The sequence below is a fragment of the Euprymna scolopes genome, chromosome 19 (genome assembly GCF_053919585.1).
Source record: "Euprymna scolopes isolate OS-2025 chromosome 19, ASM5391958v1, whole genome shotgun sequence".
Taxonomy (NCBI): Eukaryota; Metazoa; Mollusca; class Cephalopoda; order Sepiida; family Sepiolidae; genus Euprymna; species Euprymna scolopes.
This window is the reverse complement of record NC_136500.1, coordinates 140,067,787-140,091,101: the sequence shown is the minus strand read 5'-3', so window position 1 is coordinate 140,091,101 and position 23,315 is coordinate 140,067,787. Positions and strand designations below refer to the sequence as shown.

General features: G+C 33.2%; 2 protein-coding genes across 3 annotated transcripts in view; one reads left to right on the top strand and one right to left on the bottom strand.

Annotated features, from left to right (window-relative positions):
- LOC145240005 (phosphatidylinositol-3,5-bisphosphate 3-phosphatase MTMR14-like) overlaps window positions 1-23,315 on the top strand; it is a gene marked incomplete in the record, with an annotated part of 148,228 nt that overhangs the window by 66,837 nt on the left and 58,076 nt on the right. The window contains 5 exon segments of the mRNA XM_080103598.1: window positions 3,615-3,685; window positions 7,117-7,191; window positions 11,168-11,231; window positions 14,063-14,225; window positions 22,617-22,653. Of these exon segments, the coding sequence (XP_079959724.1) occupies window positions 3,615-3,685; window positions 7,117-7,191; window positions 11,168-11,231; window positions 14,063-14,225; window positions 22,617-22,653 (410 nt within the window).
- Window positions 1-23,315, bottom strand: part of LOC145240006 (mitochondrial tRNA-specific 2-thiouridylase 1-like) — a 194,623-nt gene that overhangs the window by 119,689 nt on the left and 51,619 nt on the right. The window lies entirely within an intron of this gene.

The window sequence follows — 23,315 nt, the reverse complement described above, 5'->3', positions numbered from 1 at the left end:
ATAATATTGTTGAAACTAAAGGAGACTGATTTAGTAGCAAGTTCCATTAGTTCAATGAAAATTCGTTCAGGAAGTTGTGGAGATTTTAAGGGGCCACGGTACAGATAGTCAGCACAAATACCAATGGTTTCATCCAAAGGTATATTAGTAAAGAGACTATTAATGTCAAAGGAGGCCAAGAACTCGGTATTTTTAGATAAAGGCAATTTTTGTATCTTGGATACGAATTGAAAAGAATCAGGGATACAATGGATACAGTTCTTCCAACTGCAACCAAAATTCCCCACTTCCCTCATTCGTTTTTCTTAGTTTTTAATCTATCATTCTGACGTCTCCTCTTAGAGGGTCAGACGATAAGGCCTTAAGGAAAAAAATTTTATTTTCATCTGCCCATTTCTTGTTTTTTGGTATTTAGATTAAATGATGTTTCCTCTAAAATATATATATATATATAGTTATATATATATATATATATATATAGTTATATATATATATATATATAGTTATATATATATATATATATATAGTTATATATATATATATATATATAGTTATATATAGTTATATATATATATATAGTTATATATTTGTCTTTACATAAGCAGTAGTTTGTTGCTACACAGTCATAAGCATGTTTCGGTCTACCAGTATTTACCAGCTAGAGACCTCATCAGGCAACAACCCTTATTTTTGAAAATGGAATTCAAATTTAAAATGAAGAGTGAAAATTAATTCTCAGCAAAAGAAGGCCTTCCTTTTTTTTTTTTTTTTTTTTTTTTTTAGTGTGAAGATTCAGGGAGAACAGGGTTGAATTGGGTGTGAATTTGTTAGTTTATTCATTTTAGTATTTGTTTATTACTCGTTTTCATGTTGGTGTTAGGGTTATAAAACTTAGAGCTATACAGATGTTATCTTTAACAAGGGAGAGGCTCCTGTTACTGCCTGAGACCATCCAGGGTCAATGTGTCATAAAATTCCCTTTTCTTTCCTTCCCTCCTTCCCTCTCCTCTCTTTCCTTTTTTTTTTCTTCTAAAGTTTACATTGTAATTTTAATATAACATGCTTATATCTGAGAAGAGATTAAGAATTTGTTGGGTTTGTTGAATGTTGTTTTGGGCTTCCAGTGAAGGGAGGGAAGGGGGTTAGAGGTGTGGAGAGGAGATAGAAAGGAAGGAAGGTGGTAGGGGGAGATGGAATGGGAAAGAAGGAATAAGGAAAGGAAAGGAAAGGAAAAGAGAAAGTAGTATCATTCAAGAGCTTTGTTTTATCTTACTTAAACAAAATCTGTTTCTTATTTGACCTCCCAAATTTTAATTCCTATTTGGTTTGTTCATTTAATGTTGATTCTTTAATTTGTGTATTAGTAAATTTATTAAAGACTTTTCATAATTATGGTAATGCAAAAACTCAAAATATATGTTATTTCTAAACTTATAATGTTTAAATATAGTCTTTTTTTTTTTTTTTTTTCTGCATGGTTACACTCGGGGGGGGGGTAATTTTGGATTTCATGAATGTTGGACTTTAGGAGGTTAGGATGTGTAGGTGTTCTGCTGTTGGATATTGCATATCGGTCGTGTTATAGTTGAATTAATTGGGGAGTGGTTCGCAGGTGAGAGAGTAGATGCGATTTGTAATGTCTGCAATTTAAGGAGGTTTCCTGTCTCTTATTTAGGAGTTTATCCCTATCCTTGAATTTTGTGATAAATAGTTTTTCGTTTAAGCAAAGAAAGCAAGGTGAATTTAGTGACTGGCAAGTTTTTGCTTTTTTTAGGATGTGCCAGTCAACAATAAGTGTCAAATTTTTACTCATTCGATCATTGTAGTATGCAGCTAATGATGTCTTATCTCTGTAATTTGGGTTTAGGAAAGAGCTTTTGTGGCCTGTATATCTCTGTTTGAAGGTATTACTAGTTTGACCGATGTAAGATTTGTAGGTGGTGGGGTCCTCCTTAGCCCTAATATTAGCTTGATAGATTACAGAGGTTGTGAGACATTTTTCCTTAAGGGGGCATTTGGATTTATTAATACATCTTATATAACCTTACTAAGGACACTGAGGTTGACACGATCGGCCTCTATAGAGACGATGGCCTTCTTTTCGTTGAAAATGCTGACGGCCTCAAATGTGAAAGAATCAAAAAAAGATCCATTAGTAGAAGAATTAGCTCAAACTCCTCATCCAAAGAAATATTCAATAAACACAAAGATTTTTACAACAATGCCCTAGTTAACAGTGGATATAAGGAAACCAAATTAGAATATATAGAACCCTCAAGTAATACACTCATGTCTAGAAAAACCCGTAAAAGGAAAATCATTTGGTTCACTCCTCCGTTCAACCAAATGGTCAAAACTAACTTGGATAGAAAATTCATTAACCTCATTAAACTACATCCCCCCCCAGCAACATGCTTCACAAAATATTCAATAAAAACACCATCAAACTGAGCTACAGTTGCAGCAATAACTTAGAAAAGATAATAAAAAACCATAATAATAAAATTCTAAGCAATGACACAGAACACAATTCAAGGAACAGGGTAACAAAAACGTGCAACTGTATTAATAAATCCAAATGCCCCCTTAAGGAAAAATGTCCATTGAGTTGACAGTCAGCAGAACCTCCATGTGTTGTCTTTTTTCCCAATCACAGCATTGGGTGGGTTTCTACCAATGTTTAAAATTTTTGATTTTTGAGTCATTATCTAGATTTCAAAGATGTAAGAAATGCATGTTGGTTATTTTTTCTTGTTCTCACATAACACTCAACACTACTTGCTCTTTGAACCGAACAAGCATTTTAAAGTATGTAAAAACACTAAAAACTTAATCAGCTAGGTGGAAGAGTAACTTATCTTGCCTTTGATAGCATTTGTTATATACTTGTTTTTAACCATTTTTTTGTACGCTGTCTATTGTAAAACACTTAATTAGCTATTCTAATTCAAATGGCCTTCATGTGTCTTCTTGAACTGTCTCCCTTCATTGTCTGTTTACTAACCTTACTTCCTATACTTTTGTTCTGCTGATAAACCTATTTCCTATTTTTTGTTTTAGTTTTTCCTTTTTATGATTGACAATCCTATCTCAGATGGTCTTTGTGTACCTTGAACAATTTCCTCTCCATTGTTCTGCTGAAGTAAATTTTAACTATGAAGATGAGAATAAGTATGTAAAAAAAAAAAAAAAAAAAATCAATACACAGATTCATGTTAATGTTTTTTTCTTTTCCCTTTGCAAAACTCAATCATGTTCTGCAAAGCTAAAAACAAAAACAACAAATTTCCTCTACAAACCAAACCAAACCAAACCAAACCAAACACCATGAATAGATATTTGAAGATATAAAGAACTTAAAGCATGAATTTTTTTCTAAAACTACTGGATTAAGAATTAAATAATTCAAAACGGGTTGATCTGTCATAAAATAAAACAACCAAACCAAACCATCAGCCATGATTGGATAAATTTTAATTTATTCTTAGTTATCATTATTGCTTGTAGTAAGGATTGAACCTTCAACCTCCAGAAGACTGTCATTTATAACATTGATGCTCAGTGCTTTTATACATTTTGTTAAGAAGTCATGTATCATTTTCATTTTTTTTCAGGCTGTGAATTCTTCAAGGAATGGAAAGACAGAGCCTATTGTGGTCAAGACGTTATGTACGATTGGAATTTGGTAGGTAAACATTTTAAGTTTAGATTAAATTAAATATTAATTTACAGGTTATAGTCAGCTAACATGCCTCCTAATTTTCTGCAAAGCGCTACCAGAAGCGATGACAAGGCAAATCAATTCCTTCACTTTTATTCTTCTTCAGTATTTGTATTGTGAAGCGATTTATTGAAATAAAATATACAAAAAGGACATTATTGAAAAGTATACAAGAAAATTTAACAAATTTTTTTTAAAAGTTTTTATTTTATTTGAAATCTTATGAGAAATATGTTTATGAAATTTCAAAAAATAATTTTTTTTAAATTAAAAAAATGAAAGTTTTTTTTCTTTTGAATTTTGAAAATAAAGATTTTTTTGGAATTTTAAAAATAAAAGATTTTTATTTGAATTTATATAATAAATATATGTTCATGAAAGTATAAAAATAAAATTATTGAAATCAAAATAACAAAATTTCAAACATTATAAAAAAAAATGTATCCAATTCATAATAAAAGTGAAGGAACTGATTTGCTTTGTCACTTTTTCTGGTAGCACTTTGCAGAAATTTAGGAAGTATGTTAGTTAACTATAACCAATTTACAATCTCTAAAATGTTGACCAATCGGTGCTTGTACAGTATAATTGGACTTAAATGCATTTTAGTTAAAAGTATTATTACATACTTAGGTGTCATGTCAAAATTAGTGAAAATTACAAAAATTATGCCGTATTTGATAATGTTGAAAACTTTTTAAAATCCAGGGGAGGTAACGGCAATCTATTTTTGACAAAATTAATTGTAATCCATCATTTCAAATAGAAAATGGTGGTTACTAATATCTACGTTTTATTGTAAAAAAAGAAAAAAAAAATAGTTCTAGCAGATGTTCTACTCCATCGTTTTTTGTAATTTTAATAATTTTTATATGACATGTAAATATGTGATAATGATTTTACCTAAAATGCATATTTTGAAATTTCATACTACATTACTATATTTTTTTTTTTTTTTTTTTTTTTTTTTGTTTTTTAGAATCTGTTTTTACTTTTTTTATTCTCCTCAAAATTATTTACAATATGACTATTTTTAACTTGATTAAACAATTTATTCAAAAATTATACAACTATTAGAATAAGAAATCTAATTTTCTGGTACTTTTTAATCTTTAATCTTGTAAATAAATTATTAATTCTAAGAGAAAGTAAAAAAAAATTTTTTAAATTTTAAGTATATATTTTAAAATTCTATTTATTATTTCTAGTCTCAATTATTAATCCCCCCCCCCATTCTTTTCTATTAAAGTAAATAAACCTAAGGATTTCAACTTATTTATGTAAGATCCTTTAATATTTTCTTTGTACGCTTTTCAATTTTATATATATATATATATATATATATATATATATATTTAATAGTTGTATAGTTTTAGTTCCCTAGATATAAATCCACTGAAACTCTTGTTTATCAAAAAGTGCTCAATGAACGAACAGAGCGTGTTTATAATGTTTATTTGTACAAACATTATTGGTTACATATATGAAATCCCATCATACTGCACAAACATTTACCAATCAAATGATTTTTTTTTTTTTTAACTTCAAAAATAATTTGAAAATATTAATCATGATAAACGAAACCCTGTAAATGTCTGCTCTGAGTTTGAAGCATTCTAGAAGCGTCAAACAATAACATTGTATTTAATCCTCTGTATCCATCGGGTTGGGATATATTATTAAAATTTGAAGGCATACAAAGAAAAACAACAAAAGAAATAAAAGTTCACAATTAAAATCAAATAGGTTTCTGTTCACCCCAATCAATGCATATTGCTATTTAGACGTCAGGGGCTGCTATTTGGTATCATGTCTACAGAAGATTATGTGAGGAGATGAACAAGATGTCAGTTCTTTCTTTTTTTTTTTCTTTTTTTTTAACAAAGGAGACACAACTTATCAAGGCACAGAAGCCACTAGAGGATAAGGGTTAATAAGTGTACAGTAGTCAATGGGAAAATGTAGTTATTGTTAGTGGTGAGAATTGGGTAAATTGGATTACTAAAGGGAAACTGCTCATCAAGAACTTGTTTACATTGGACTTGAAGACGACCATATTGTAGTCAGTTGGAAAGCAGGAAAACGGCAAAACAGAGTTCCGCAGATGTGTAGTTCTAAGAAAGAAGCTTTGTTTATGGAATCTACATTTAGGTTTAGGCACAGATAAAGAGTGGGAGAAATTATTGATAGTGGTTTCAGATAGACCAGGGCTCTACGGACACACTTATCTTTAGTTGACCTTTGACAACTAAATATTTTCGTTTACTAGCCAAATAGAAAAGTTACTAGCAAAACCCACATGATTTTTAGAATATGACATTTTAGTTCTGTGAATTTTTTTTTAATAAGTGTAATTCTAAATATACAACAAATTTTATGTTGATACTTGAAGGTATAAACATTCTAATTTCTTCAAATATTTTTTTAAACAACCTTCGTTAAAAAAAAAGTATATTGTTCTGTACAACTTTTATTTTTTAAAATTTAACTTTGTTCGTTTTATTAATTAAAAAAAAGGGGGGAAAAGATATTTTTTGCTCAGTAATGAGCTTTTGGAAGATTGTCAGTGAAAGAAATACAATCGCCAAAAGATAAGCGTTTCATTATTTCTAGTTGCCACTTTGAAAAATCACTCACAAATGCGACTGTTTCACTCGCAATGTAAAGTCCTGTAGACGAGTGTTTTTCGTGAAACTTCTGCATGTTAGTACAGTCAGAGAAGCAGGAAACATGGAGAAAATTCCAAAGTCTATCAGTCCAAAGGTAGAAACTATTAGAGTAGAAGGCTTTTTGGCATCTACTTCTACAGTGAAGGGGGGTAATTTTGCTGCTATGCTAGATGGGTTTGTCAGGAGTACATGTGTCATGGGAATGGAAGTGCACCAGAACACATTCCGTTAAAGTGGAACACGTTAAACACTGGATGCAAAAGTGTAGCAATGAGACGAAAGTTGGAACTTGGTTGATAGTACGAAACCTATTCAGTTGAAGACATGTTTTTGGACCCTGTCTAAGAGGGAGAGACTAGTGGTAGGTGCACCCACCTAGATATGGCAACACTACACCATATTTGGCGAATGGTGTCAGGTCGGAGTAATTTTCTAGCACAGTAGAGAGAGCCCACCTTCTTTGCAATAGCCGTGGCAATGTCCTTTATGTATTTGTTCCAATTCATGTTGCCTGTTAATGTTGTGCCAAGGAGTTTAAATGAAGAGATTTCAGGTAACATATTATTAGTCATGGTAATCAGTTGTTGAGAAGGTTTCTTGTAATTATTAAAGGAAAGATGCTTAGTCTTAGCAGCATTGAATGCCATTTACTTCTCCATTTCACTACAAACTGGAGGTCCTGTTAACTACAGTTAAATGTAATTGTGTTTTCTTTTCCTTTTGTAGCCGTCAATCGATGCAGCTTTGGACATCCCCTATGAATTGTATTCCCTTGTTGATATCGATTGGGATTCTTATAAGGTAAGAGTTTCATCTTTCCTTAATTAAAAAATTTCTTCTGAATCTTTTTATTTGATCGTTGGACTGCTATGTCGAGTAATTCACAAAACTTGCAGTAGACAATCTTCTATCTTGGGTGATAATGAACCGCCCCCTTCAGTAGACACTTTATTAAATCTCCACACTAACGTACTGTACTTACAATAACCCTTATCCTTGAGTGTCTTCTGGGCCTTGATAAGTGGTGACCACCTTGTAAAAAAAAAAAAAAATGATTAGTATTTAAAAAATTATTTTTGATAGCACTTTAAAAAAAATTCTAATGAATATATAAAATTGTTTAAAGACTTTGTGAGCTCCTTGTACTTATATATAAGAAAAAGTAGACATCTACACCAAAAATTACAGAAAATTATTGAATAAGATTTTAATAATAAAAATAAAATTTAGTTTCAACAGGTTGTCTTTGAGCATCTTCAAGCATGAATCTAAATCATTATTCAGAAATGGCAGTCTCTGCCCCATGGGTATAGGAAGGAGGATGGTGTGCTGGGGTCTGCGGCCTTTTGGCACTGCTTTCTGCATAGTTTTCTGTCTTCCAGCATCAGGTTTCTTATAGCACCCTGCCAGGCACCGCGGCCATCTGCCAGATGCTCCCAGTTACCCAGGTTGATACCCGTCAGTTTCAGGTTGCATTTGTATACATCCTTTTAGTCGAGAGCTGGGCGACCTCTGGAGCACTGTCCTATTGCCAGTTTACCATAGAAGACGCCCTTGGGAATACGACTGTCATCCATCTGTGCTGATGCATGGTCGTTGCCGTAGCATGCATCTACTCCTCTGTCGGCACAGACTCCGCTGGCTGGGTCATGTCCACCGGATGAATGACAAAACGTGTATGTTTGTCATAAATGTGTATTTGTAACGCAGTAAACAAATTTGTAAAAAACTTGATACCTAATTGCGGCATTCACCCTTGGTGAGTGGAATCGGTTTCCTTTATGAGAAGGAATGGTGATTTTTAGGAATAGCTACCAAAGCAAAAATGATGTAGGTCTACCGAATTGACCAGACACATCTTTCGTCAAGAATAAATTTTTGTTCCTGTGTGACACAACACAATTAGATATAATCCTGGTCTCTTTGGTACAGGTCAGAAATCAATTATTTCATTTTTTTTTACAAGGTAGTCACCACATATCAAGGCCCGGAAGACACTCTGGGATAAGGGTTACTGCGTGTACAGAACGTTAGTATTGGAGAGTTGATAAAGTGTCTTACTTAAGGGGGCAGTTCATCAGGAATTTGTTTATGTTGGACTTGAAGACATCCAAGTTGTAGTCAGGTGGGAAACAGGCAAGCAGAACAGAGTTTCACAGGCGTGCACTTCTAAGAAAAAAGCTTTGTTCATGAAATCTACGTTTTGGTTTTGGCACAGATAAAGAGTGGGGAAAATTTTTGATAGTGGTTTCAACTAGACGGGTGTTTATCGTGAAAGATTGGCGAGGGGGGACCAGAGATTGGAACTCAGATGAGCACATGCCATGGTAGTAACGATAAAACAAAGACAGGCTCGCAATGTCTCTCCTGTGGGAGAGAGGTAGCAGGGAAGAGAAAAGGGCATCCCCCACTAAGCCACGAAGCCTATTTTGTACTCTGTCAAGGCAGGATAGGCTGTTTTTAGCAGCTCCTGCCCAGATGTGGCAGCAGTACTCCATCCTTGAACGTACTTGGCTTTTATATAGATAGAGAATTGCATCAGGGGTGAGATATCTTCTGGAGCGGTAGAAGGATTCTACCATTTTTCTGGCGACCTTGGCAATTGACTTGATGTACGTGTTCCATTTCAGGTCAGGAGTAAAAGTCAAGCCCAGAAGCTTATCAAAACATGGAGCTTCCCCTAGACAAGAGCCACCCATTCCAATCAATGCCAGATAGGGATCAGAGCGTTGATGATGTAAAGATAGGAGCTTGGTTTTAGATGCATTAAAAGTAACCAGCCACCTCTTCCCCCACTGTACCACGCTCTCAAGATCAGAGGAGGGAGAATCAGAGAGAACTTTGTCATTTACGGCCTTTGATGTGTTGCCATAGATTTTCTAATTCATTTCTGAAATAAAGAAAATTTATATCATGAAAACTTTAATAACTTTAATAATCTGGTCCCCCCTCACCAATCTTTTACGAAAAACACTCGTCTAGCTGAATCCACTGTCAAAAACTTTCCCCACTCTTTATCTATGCCTAAATCAATTAAATCTCCACACTAACGTACTGTACTTACAATAACCCTTATCCCTGAGTGTCTTCCGGGCCTTGATAAGTGGTGACCACCTTGTAAAAAAACCCCAAAAAACTGATTAATATTTAAAAAATTATTTTGATAGCACTTTAAAAAAAATTCTAATGAATTTATAAAATTGTCTAAAGACTTTGTGAGCTCCTTGTACTTATATATAAGAAAAAGTAGACATCTACACCAAAAATTACAGAAAATTATTTAAGATTTTAATAATAAAGATAAAACTTAGTTTTTTTTTGTACATACATGCTCGATTCTAGGTTGGATTAAATGCATTTTATGTCTTTAGTTAAAAAGAGTTACGTGAAAAGAAAAGGGGAGGTAAATCAATCATAAGATATAAATAAACAAAGCTTATTTATATCAATCGGACTACTGTTTTTATCAAGAGAGGGGGTTTAGCTAAACACATCTGACGTTTAGAGCTAAATGCTCTCTCTTTTCTTTACCAAACATGACAACTTATATACCTGAAGAAGGACGGAGGTTACATCGACCAAAATAAAACATTTTTGAGCTTGACAAGATACACCTGAATAAGATCGGATGTTACATCAACTGATTTAACTTGGCCTTTTGCTAAAGATCAAAGTGTAGTATCTGTTCTTCAGATGCTGCACTTCCATTTTTTGTTCTCTTTCGGTGGAGGATCAGTCCTTCACGACTGAGACAATTTTTTTATTTTTGTACCTTTTCTCCACGTTAAAAAACGACCCTGGTGTCTAACTCTGTCCCGTGGGGAGGCATAATAAATAGGTACATCAATTGATATGTTGTGGAAATAACACTCAAGATAGGAACAATTTTCTGATTAATCAAAATAATCCAAACAATCAGAAGTGCAAAAACAAAACATGTTTTTTACGGAGATATGGGTTTCCAGAGAAAAAAGTAAAACAAGACATTTTCATTTCTCAAACTTCTTTTTTGCTCTCCTTGATCTTTTTTTTTTCTTTTTTTTCTTTGTGTCCTTGCTATTTTTTTTTTTTTTTTTGCTTTATTCGCCATTATTATTATTATTATTATTATTATTTGTTTTTCTACCTCATGCTGAAGTTAGATATTTCGTGAATGACTTTCAACTATCTTTTACCATTTTGCTTGTGTCATCCGCTAGAAGCAGGTTATTAACTGATCCTTTCCATATCTGATGCAACATACTCCACAACATTGAAGCATTTTGGATGACTGACAATGGGTCATGTGACCATACTAGTTCCTGGACCAAACCTTGATGTGTGCTGAAGAAGCTTTAGTGTTCTTCTTGATCTTGTGTTCTCTTGTAGCAGTCATAAATGACTTATTTTTTTCTCTCTGAGAAATTTCTCTGTTGAGTAATTTGGTTATATACTGACCAATAAGGATGCAAGACACATGTATTTCAACAGTACCAAGAAGGACTACATTTGCCCCTTTGGGAATTATGGTCAGCCAGCAGAGAAATTCCTGAAAACGATGGAGAAAGACAGCACTTTTCTCTCTCCTGTCCACTGGACGCCCAAGCACCAACACCAACAATTTTTGCCTGGAGATAACTGCCTGCAGATTTTCAGAAAGCCAAAAGAAGTTTTTAACTGGAAAAAAAAACAAAAAAACAAGCACCAAAATATTTACTTTTGTTTATTTGATTTGCTTTCTTTTTTAATTTGATTTTATTATTTAACTTTGTTTTGTTTGTTGTCCTTTGTTAACTAGGAATGGGACCTTCTCACACTCACAAAGAATTATTTTAAACTGCTGATTACTCTCATCAAAGATGGTGAGTTCGCTTCAACATTTTTCTTCTCTTATCAAATTATGTACATATATTGGTAATGTGTAGCCGCAGCTGCATAGAAAGAAAATGGCCGCTGAGTTTGAGTTTCATGTAAAAAGCTAAAACTGAAAACTCTTTACTCCACATATAAATTCTTGTAGTACTTTTAATATGGAGCCTGTTTTAGACATTTTTTGGAAGAAAAATATCTCTAATACTTTATCTGAATTGTTAAAAGGATTTTACGAATAATATTTAATCGCAACATGTTATAAATGTTTCTGTGAATCCATTTTTTGATTCATGTGCTATGCTAGAACTTATTGCAATATTCATAAGGAATACGTTGTATAAGGATATGCATTCCATCATCCTATGCATATCCCCATATAGTAAGCATATGTTTAAAATATAACTATCAAGTGATATATCTGAAAGAAGTCCTAGAGAATACATTAGTTCCCATTACCTTATCAAACTGTTTTTTTGCTATATATTGGCACAAGTTTTTCTTCATACCTTGCCTCTTTAAATGTATGGAGATTTTGGCAGTAATGTATGCGCTTGTGCGTTAGTATGATCAACTATTTTTACTAACGCAATAACATTATCTATAAGAGTGAAATTGTGTGTGTGTGTGTGTGTGTGTACATTTTCCTACCACCAAACTATTCTGTCAATTTTCAGATTTGAAATTTGACATAAGGGGTATTGAGATTTGGGGAAATCTTTTTAATTGGTTTTCGGACAGAAATTTGGCTGTCAAGAGGTCAAAGTTCAATGATTTGACCTTTAAAAACTCTACCAAACTCCCCTGCAAATTTTGGGTCTAAACACTTGAAATTTTAGATGTAGGTTACTTGGACATGGATTTGTACACAACTAGCCAACTAGTAGATGGTCTTCAACAAAAAACAAGAAAACCAGTTTTCATCAAACAGAAATGGAATCATGTCATCTTTTCTAGAGTGATAATTTTATCATTCCACCCTGTATTGTTTACCTAAAAGCGAGTTGGGAATAATTTTCCCTTTGACCAATTTGGTACCCTCATATGGGAAGCGGTATATATATTGTTTTTAAAATGTAATTCTTTTTAAAATATAATATATTTTAAAAGCATATATATATATATATATATATATATATATATATATAACTACTTCGTTTAGTCACATAAATAAATATACAAAAGTATAAATTTATGCGTAAACTTCAAGTATGTGTGCTGTTTTAGTGAGGAGAACAGATATCTAGTGAACTGAACTATTTTAAATCTAGGTTAAATTTATATATTACAAGCCCATGTAGAGACCTAGACGATCCATGTAGATTATGTCTTCATGAAAAATTTGCTATCCTTTACTTTAAAGAACCCCAACATCTATTAAACTGTAGGAGAGAAATAGAAAACAACTGTGTTCACAGGATAAAATTTACTCTAGGATAGAGATACAAAATAATTTTAAAACTAACAATAACAAAAAATAAATAAATACACATATACATACATAAACTATCACACACACACACACATATATATACACACACAAGCATATATATATAAAAAAAAAATTTAACCTAGATTTAAAATAGGTCAGTTCACTAGATATCTACGCTCCTCGTTAAAACAGCACACACAAAGGAACGGGTCAACCAGGGGGGTCAACTAAGCTTTTGTCCTGTAAGTGCCTGCTCATTGGCTGATTAGGAAGGGTGACGTGGAAACTAGAGAGCTGATTGGCTAACTAAAAGCTCAATAGATGTGCGTATATAAAAACGTGAGACAACCACAAAATTCTTGCATAAGCCTGAGGAATCCTAGCGTGGATAAAACGCGGAATATTCTGTGTAGCTTAATTGCCATATATATTTTATAACTTACTATATATATTTATATATATATATAATTTTGTGTTGTGAAACAACAATGAAAATAAGAACAATCAAGTTGAGGTTCGGTTACGGAACAAGTCTATTAACAATAATGTACAAAGATAGGAAAACGTGTATATCTGCTGGGCACTCGGCTAGCAGTTGAAGTGCAGTCGCATCTCTCTCACCGGTGTTGGAATTACTAGCGCTATTTATAGTGCTAATCAGTATAAATTCCTCTGTTCAAGGAAGGCCGGTATAGCACTATATATATGAATATGCATGTATGAAGTGTATTTTTTTTTTTTTCGAGGTAGCAAACTTTAAATTAAAATAAATCACAAGAAAATATTTTTAATCTAGAAATGTGCTTTATTCCAATGATTAATTGTTCGCATTTATACAATTTCGGGCATATGTCCCTGCGACTTGTGTGTATATGGTGTAATCTAGCTTCCATTTTCACACAAACTCTATGCATTAAATTAGGTTGTATTTTGGCAATAACGTATTGAATATTGTCTTCCAAGTGGTCTATTGTGTTTGGTTTATCAGCATAGATATGGGACTATACATATCTCCAAAGAGAATAATCTAATCGAGTTAAATCGCATGAACACAGTTACCAGTTCCATTTTGAAATTATTCGTTCATCAAATATTTCTTGCAGTAAATTGATCGTATAGCACTAAATGGGCTTTTGATTTTGTCTTGAATTGCCAAACAAAGATGAATTCAAAATAACCGATAGTTGTCAAATCTGCACTTAAAGGATACTTGTCAATTTAAAATTTGCTGAATCTGAAAAAAAAAATAGAAACACCCCATATTATTTATTTATTATTTTATTCATTTTTTTTTTTTTTTTGTATTATTAGAAATCGTATAAAAGCATTATTTGTTTTTTGGGTTTTTATTTTTCGCTTTGATTCTTAATAAAATATGATTACAATTTCCAGGTTCTTCCGGCTTGCTGGTTCATTGTATATCAGGATGGGATCGGACGCCCCTTTATATCTCCCTCCTGCGACTCTCACTTTGGGCTGATGGTGCTGTTCACCAATCTCTGAAACCCGAAGAAATTCTGTACCTTACCGTCGCATATGACTGGTATCTTTTTGGGTAAATCTTTCAGTTGTTTTATTTTTCTCTTTTCACAGGGCAAAAAAACAAAACAAAAAAAAATCTTGGTTCTTTTCCAAAATACCAAAACAAAAATAAAGAAAAATCTGTATTATGTACATATCTTTGACAAAATTTGAAAATCATCTTCCAAAAATCGCATAAATTGATCAAGTAGTTTTATTTTTATAAAGCAAATCATTTTTAAGTGAACATTGAAGTTTAACAAAAACAGAAAACACCTCGAACAATGCCAGGTAGGTATAGCATGTTTTATATATTTCGATGATGAAAGTTGTTGGTTCTTGCCCAGAATTTCTCCTATATTAAAATTAAAAATAAAGAAAAATCTGTATGATGTACATATTCATGATGATACAAAAACATCATACTCCAAAAATCACATAAATTGATCAAGTAGTTTTATTTTTATAAAGAAAATCAAATTTTATGAGTATTGGAGGAGTGACAGTCTCACAGACATTTTTTAAGAAATTTAAAGAGAAAGGAGGGAGATAACTCAGCAATAATTCATACTCGTATTATTTGGATTTATAGACTACTGTTCTCTCCTTGAGTGTGATTTTCACAACGTTTCGATCGATGTAACCACCGACCTTCTTCAGGTGTATCTTGTTGAACTTGGGAATGTTTCTGTCGAACTCTGGAATTTGTCTGCAAGGACCCATGGCATAGTGGTTAGAGTTCTTGGAAAAATCAATTGTAAAAAGTAATATTCTTCTGAATCCGCAGTGTAGGCGACTAAAAAATACAATTGCGAATTACTAAGGACCTCTATCCAGTCATGACTGACGGAACAAGAGCATGCTATACCCGTGAAGTAAATAAAAGGTTCCGTTCGAAATTCCGTCCAAATTCCCAAGTTCGGCAGAAACATTTCCAAGTTCGACATGATACACTTGACAAAGGTCAGAGGTTACATCAACCAAAACGTTGTGAAAATCACACTCAAGATGAGTAGTCCGATGAATCCAAATAATACGAATAACCAATCCTCATCTCAAAAATTCAGAAATAATTCATACTTACTTGATTTATGCTGTAATGTTTACAGCTTCTCATTAATGCCTTAATTATTTTCTTTATACAAATAAAACTATCAATTTACATGATTTATGGAATATGATATTTTCATTTTGTCACAAATATATACATCATACAGATTTATCTTTCTTTTCGTTTTTTAATATAAAATTTTGGACAAGAACCGACAACTTTCTTTATTAAAACATGCTATACTTATCAGAATTTATTGGATGTAAATATCTTCCAAAACTTTTAATCTTTAAGGTTATTATGGAGAATTTTAAAATCAAAGTATTTTTTAGTCGACAGTTTTTTATCTTTTAATTAAATGAGAATTTGCTGAGAATTTCAAATCCGGTTTAAATGGTTTTCTATTCAGTAGTTTAACTACTTTAGAATTGTATTACTTGTTTTGATCGGTCTATTGTTCTCATATTGAGTGTTATTTGTGTAATGTTTCAATCGGATTGTTTCGATTGATGTAGCCCTTAATTTTTGTCAGGCATGTCAGTCACCATCTTGGAAAAGAAACAAGAAAAGTTATTGACTCTGTAGATGGTTTTGTATTCTTGGAGTTGTTTTTTTTTTTTGTTTTTTTGCCATGGTTTTGTTTGTGTGAAAAAGAAACATTTGGTTGATAAAGGGAGGTAACTCTAATATAGTTTGACAGGGAGTTGTCTCTGTTTTTTATTAAAATTTTTTTTTTTATTACATTTTCACCCCAAACAAGGCACATTGCTACTTTGATGTAAGAGACTACTATCGAGGACATAAGCTACAGGGGTTCTATCTAAGGAGTTGGGCAGCAAGATGTCTGTTCACATTACACTTCTGCATGTCAGTACAGTTGGGAAAGCAGGAACTCAGAAGGCAGTTCCGAAGTCTAGCAATTCTGGGGAAGAAACTACTGGAGTATAAAGCTCTCTTACATATAGGGATCTCTACTGTGTAGGGTGGGATTTAGCTGCTAGTCAGGTACAAGTGCTTGTAATTCGTCAGAGCATTCACCATTAAAATACTTGTAGAACAGGCAGAGGGATGCAACATTTTGTCGATGGGACTCTATTTTGAACCCTGCCAAGGAACGAGAGACTAGTAGCAGATGTACCAGCCTAAATGTGACAACAATACTCCATACATGGGTGAATGGTGGCCTTATAGAAGTACATGATACTTTCAGGCATTAGTAGTTTTCTAGCACGGTAGAGAGAGCTTACCTTCTTCGCAGTGGTCTTGGTAATGCTCTCAATGTAACTGTTCCAACTCATGTTCCCTGTGAACATTGAGCTGAGGAGTTTAAAGGATGTACTTTCAGGGAATGTGGCCATAACTATTAGTGGTAGAATTGAAGGAAACAAGTTTAGTCTTGGCAAAGAGGGGTTATACGATTTTTGTTTTACTTTATAAATGAAGGTTCCCATATACTGTTGATCTCTATACTTGGTCTGCTTAGTAATTTTTCTTTTTTTAGCATGTGTGCCACTTTTTTAAGTCCTCTAACTCTCCATCTTGCATCCCTATCAATTATTTTGACCTCCTTTCATGAAGGGAAGTGTGTTCCTTTTTCAAAAAAACAAAAACAACTCCAAGAATACAAAACTATTTACAAAGCCAGTAACTTTTCTCTTTCTTTTCCAAGATGGCGACCATTATGCCTGACAAAGGTTAAAGGGCTACATCGATCAAAACATTGCACAAATAACACTCAAGATGAGAACACTAGTCCAATCAAAACAAGTAATATAAATAGTCAGCCCTCATCTCAAAAACTCAGAACTGTAATACTTTAGAATTCTTGTCAAATTTTGAAGAATCACAAAGTAATTCATTTTTTTTTTTTTTACTGTTAAAAGATTAAAATGACTGATTTGTTTGTGAAAAAGCTGAAGTGCATTCTGGTGGATTTAATTTTGTAATTAAATTATTTTAAATAGGATTTTAATAGATTTTATTTTATATTATTGCATTTTATTTCAATAAATATTTGATTAGTAGTAAATAAAAATTAATAACATGAGTCATGTAGCCATTTTTAGTGCAACAACACTATAATAGCAAAATTCAAAATTATTACAATTGAAATTCAAAGCAAAGCAATGGTCTCTACTTAATTGTCATGTTATAGTAATGAATATATCCGAAAATTATGAAAAATGATATATTAGAAAAAAATTATTAAAGAAAACATGTTTGGCTAAAAAACACCTGAGAGTTCCGAAGGGAGGTAAATAGTATTTAACTGTCACCAATTTTTTAAGATAAATTGTGTTTTACCTTGTTTTTATCATAACTGAATTACTTCCCTTATTATGTCACGTTTTCACTAAGAAATATGGCAACGTTTTTAAGATAACGAGCAAAAACTCATGTTTTTTTATTTTTTTAATGATATGGTAATATTTTAGTACTTCTGACATGCCAATTAATTAGACATCATAGCTTTTAGTTGAAATTGAAACAAAAAGTCAGCAGATACCATTTTTTTTTTTTTTTTTTTAAATTAAGTTTTTCGTTTTCTGAATTTTGGTATTATAGTTGCACCCCGTTTTTTAATAAAAGGGAGATAACTTTTTTGCCATAAAGTTATCTCCCTTAGTAAAAGCCATTTTGAAGCATTTGATTAGACGAGAATAAAATGGAAATATTGAAATGGAGGATGCCATTGAAAGGAACAGTAAAATCCTCCCTATTTCAAAGTAAGTTGTAATTTATAAGTCTGGAGAATAAAAGTAAACAGCTATAAAACAAAGATGGTTAGATATTCTGACTGACACCTAATGGATGAGTCTGGAAAAGATTGAAGTTCATATGATTGAATTGCAGAAATATAGGGTAGAAAAATGTTTCTGACAAAGGAGGAAGAATATCCGTTTTCTAGGTTGGAATCTAAATTATTGTTGACTAGTTTTTTGACCTTGATGTCTAATTTTTTTTCTTTTTAGCTCCTTACATTAAGTGGCTTCGTGCCTTGTCTGGAGTGATTTCCATAACGAAACCTATTGTTGATTTATATAGAATCATTTTCATCCAATTTCTTTCTTTGTATCAGACCACTAACACAAACCACTTTACAAGTTAAAAGACAAATTTAACATTTATCTGGTTTACTTAGATGAATCATACCAACTACGAAGTTCCCAGTGTGGCTCCTTTTTTGTGTTTAGTTTTTATTTACTTCCTTTCTACCGCAGGAAGATGTAACACAATGGCGGAAGGTGGGAGAGAGCATTCCCTAGTAGGCAGTAAGTAATAACCTTGCTCTCTCTGAAAGATGAAAGACAATATCCTGGGAGTATGGATCTCCTAGAACTGCCCAGAGCATCAGACATTACTCAGTCAAGAGGAAAAAGATCATTTGAATATTGGCTTAAACTTTGTTGGCTATGTTGCTAAGGGAATTTGCAGTTGCACATCAACCTGATTATGCCATGATGCAGATTATGGGTGATTGAAAATGGGAAGAAAGAGATTGTCTTCTTTTTGCCTGCGTTCTTGTTAAGGATATTAGGCCACTTATCATATTTAAGCCCATTAAAAACGGGAAAAAGTTATAGCCTGGTGGCTTGAAATGAGTGTCCTATGCCAAATTGATGGTTGAATATGGTTAAATTTGTGCTCATTTTTGCATTAAATACTAATCCATATAAATCCCTAACTATACACGGTGGAACAATGAAGTTGTCACCCTTAAGAAAGCAACACCACAGCTTTATTTTAAAAATTTTATGGAAAAAAATCAATTTGAGTAACTTGATTATGTAGTAGAACTGACATTTATTCAATGTAACTGCCTTCAGCCTCAATCACCGCCTCGATACGGGTCCGGAACTGGGAACATGGCTTTTCCACAAGCACTGGCGGGAGCTCTGCGAATGGTGGCAATCAGGCTAGCTTTGGTGTTGTGGGAGGTCATGTTGGTGATGTTCCTGACGTATGATCAAATGAAGTAATCCAGCGGGTTCAGATCAGAGAAGAAGGGTGGCCACTGAGAGAAGGGTACAAAGACGTAGCACTTCTTCTGAAGCCAAGCCTGGGTCTCTTTGGACTTGTGGGCCGATGCCAAGTCTTGCTGCCACATTTGCTGCCAATGTTTGCCAGCGGCCACCTGATTGCATCAGGGGATCACCATACTCTTCAGCGCATCCAGGTACATTTTAGTGTTAACTTTTAAGCCAACTTTGAAGATGTGAAGTGGTATAATGTGGTCCTCACTTGAAATCACCCTAAAGACCATAATTGTGGCCAGAACCTTTGTTTTCTTCGCCCTGGGCATGTTCCTGTTATTTGTGTCAATCTAACGATGCATTTTGAGGGTGCTGGCAATGGTCCTGTTGTTATAACTTTGATCAGTTGTACTACGATCTTGCTTATGTCACTTTCATACATAATAGAAGGCTCCTATCGCTCGTGGAATTTGTACACAACTGGCCAACTAGTAGATGGTCTTTTCTTTTTCTTTTTTTATTACATTTTCACCCCAAACAAAGCACAGTGCCATTTTGATGTAGGGGGTTACTATCTGGGACATGTTGAAGGGATTCTATGTAGGGAGTTGAGCAGCAAGATGTCGGTTCACGTTGCACTTGCACTTCTGCATGTCAGTGTCAGTTGGGGAAGCAGGAAACCAGAAGAGAATTCCAAAGTCTAGCAGTTTTGGGGAAGAAACTATTGGAGTAGAAGGCTTTCTTACATCTAGGGATCTCTACTGCGTAGGGGTGGGACCTTGCTGCTTGCCGAGTTTGTTGGGGGGAGGGGGTGTACAAGGGTGTTCATTGAAGCATCCACCATTAAAATACTTTTAAACCAGGTAGAGGGATGCAACATTTCGTCGATGGGACAGAGGTTGAAGCTTAGATGACAGTTCAGGACCTATCAGGTTGGCGACTTTCTTTTGAACCCTGTCTAAGAGTGAGACTAGTAGCCGATGCACCAGCCCAAATGTGACAACAATACTCTATACATGGGCGAATGGTCGCCTTGATAATAAGTAATAATAATAATAATCTAAATTAGAGTGATAATAATTCTTTACCAATATCTTGTATATATTATATATATATATATACACAGCTGGTAATACAATTACCGCAGTTCATAATATCTAACTATATATATATTGCTATTCATTTTTATATAAAATTTTCGACAAATGAAACATATAGTGGAATGGGGTCTAAAATGAATGGTTGTGTTCAATGCTACCAAGACTAAGCTTGTTTCCTTTAATAATTACAAAAAACCTTCTCAACCACGAATAGCTTTGGTTGATGATACATTACCTGAAAGTACTCCGTTCAAACTCCTCAGCTTAATGTTCACAGGGAACATGAGTTGGAACAGTTACATTGAGAGCATTGCCAAGGTCGCTGTGAAGAAGGTGGGCTCTCTCTACCGTGCTAGAAAGTTACTTACACCTGTAAGTATCCTGTACCTGAGGTACACCGGCATTTATATCATATTGTTTAGACCAGGGTACTACAGACTGGAGGTCTTCCTCTGGGGTTTCTGCCATTGCCTGGGATATTTGTCCATTTGTTTTCCCCTCATGCCTGTTATAGAGCATGGTATCATCAGCAAACCCACCCATCTCAATGACTATTTTCTCAGAGAGGTCATAAATAGTAGATATAATAAATGTCCAAGGATCGACCCCTGAGGTACACCGGCATTTATATCATATTGTTTAGACCAGGGGTACTCAACCAGGGTCTACATGGACCCTAGGGGTCCATGAAATATTTCTGGGGGTCCACAGACAAAACCTAACAAAATGGGGGTCTACAACAATATTTTGGTTGTCCATGAAGAAAACCAACTCAGAATAGAATATTAAAACTTTAATTTCTACTGTAATTTTGCATAGTTTCAAGTTATTTTAACTATAATATTTGTATTTACCAGGTTTACCTCAAACATTTACCTTGCACTCTGTTTCTAAATATGTTTCATTTGTCGAAAATTTTATATAAAAATGAATAGCAATATATATATAGTTAGATATTATGAACTGCAGTAATTGTATTACCAGCTGTGTGTATATATATATGATATATACAAGATATTGGTAAAGAATTATTATCACTCTAATTTAGATTATTATTATTATTACTTATTATCATTATTATCATAATTATTATAGTTGTTGTAGAATACTTTATTTGCATTAAATTAGTTTTCATTTAAAAATAAAGTTTAATTATATAATATTTCTTTGATTATTAAAACCTCAAAATTTATATTAGTGAAAAATAGTAGATTGTCTTATGACCAATAGTTATAAAGGGGTCCATGAGTAAAAAAAAAGTTGACCCACTGGTTTAGGCGTACGACCATCAAGAACAACCTGGATTCTTTTCTGAAGAAGGATTATATTATTTGTCCAGTAATACCATAGGATCTGATTTTTATGAGAAGACCATCGTGTTATACCCTGTCAAAAGCCTTAGATATATCTAAGGCTACTGCTCTCCCCTCCCCTGCCTTATCCAGTGCATGGTATATATGTTCAGAGATTACAGTTAGGATATCTGCAGTAGAATAGGCTTGCCTAAAATCCATATTGATGGTCAGACAGAAGTTTAGAAACTGTAAGGTGATGGAGTAGAGCTTGATTAATTATGAGCTGAAATATTTTGGTGAAAACTGGGAGGAAGCTAATGGGGTGATATTTTAATGGATTAATTCTTTCACTAGACTTTTTATAAACTGGTACCACAGAAACAGTTTTTCAGCAATCAGGAAAGCATGAATCATTAAGGCATTTATTGAAGAGTTTGGAGAGAACTGGAGCATTTTTTTTAATAGTACAACCGGGATGAGATCAGGCCCACATGCTTTTGAGGTGTCTAGACTTTTATGTACTTTTTTCATGTACTTGAGAAGGGGTGATTTTCAGATCCTCTTGTGTGGTTTCTGTCCGCAAAGGAAAATCAGGGTCCAAAGTAGAGTTTGAGGCAAACTGATGGGCAAGAATGTTAGCTTTCTCAGTTGCCATGCAAACAATCTCGTGATTGTTGGATAATGGGGGAATTGTTGATTGCCCATTGTCTACTACACTGTTGGCCTGCAACTAGAAAAAACGAAACCAGTTTTCATCAAATGGAAATGGAATCATGTTGTCTTTTCTGTAGCGACAATTTTATCGTTCCACCATGTACATCAAATGGATACAATAATATTTAGTTCACTGCACAATATAATAACAAAGATTCATACAAAATTTCAGCCAGATCAATACAGTAGTTTCTAAAAACAAATTGAACGAACAGACAGTTTTACTGCTTGTTTTGTATTGTTATTTTGAAGTTAAATTTATTTGACATAAAATTGTATTTTATTCTTCAGCCATTGTTTGCCTGACAGAATAGAAAAAGGTGAAGAGGTTGGTAGTTGTTTTTTTTTTTTTGTCTTTTTTAATTCTTTTTTTTTTTTTTTTTTTTTTTTTTTTTTAAATCACTTTTTCTTTTTCTTGTCTTATCAATGGCTAGATTAGGTTAGTTTAGGGATGGCCAACCTATGGGCCATTACTAATAGTTCACTAAAACCCAAAGATAATTAAATAATAGAAAAAAAACATGTTTACTCATACCAAAAAGAATAATGTGTATAAAAATATACAATAGAAATTTAACCCTTTATGACCTGAATTATCAAATAGATGATTAAAAAAAATATTTATTGTGAATTTTAGTTTGTTTCAAGGGTGATGATACTGAAGAGAACTGCTCGCCATTCATCGACCACCGCGTGGTGTTAGTGTCGCCAGACAAAATGAGGGACAGCTCCCTTGAAATAATTTTAGAAAAATTAATGGTACTTTGGTACTTGTATAGTTTAATCAAGACATTAAAAAATGAAAATATCGGAAAAGGGTTATATATTACGTATCCGTTTTGAGCTGAAGATCTCCAAAAAAAAAAAAAAAAAAAAAAAAAATTCACTTAATTTGATCGAGTAGTTTTTTTTTTTTTTTTTTTTTACAGCAGAAAAACACGTTTTTATGAGAGCGCGTTAAAGGCAGACATTTTGCATTTTTTCTTAATT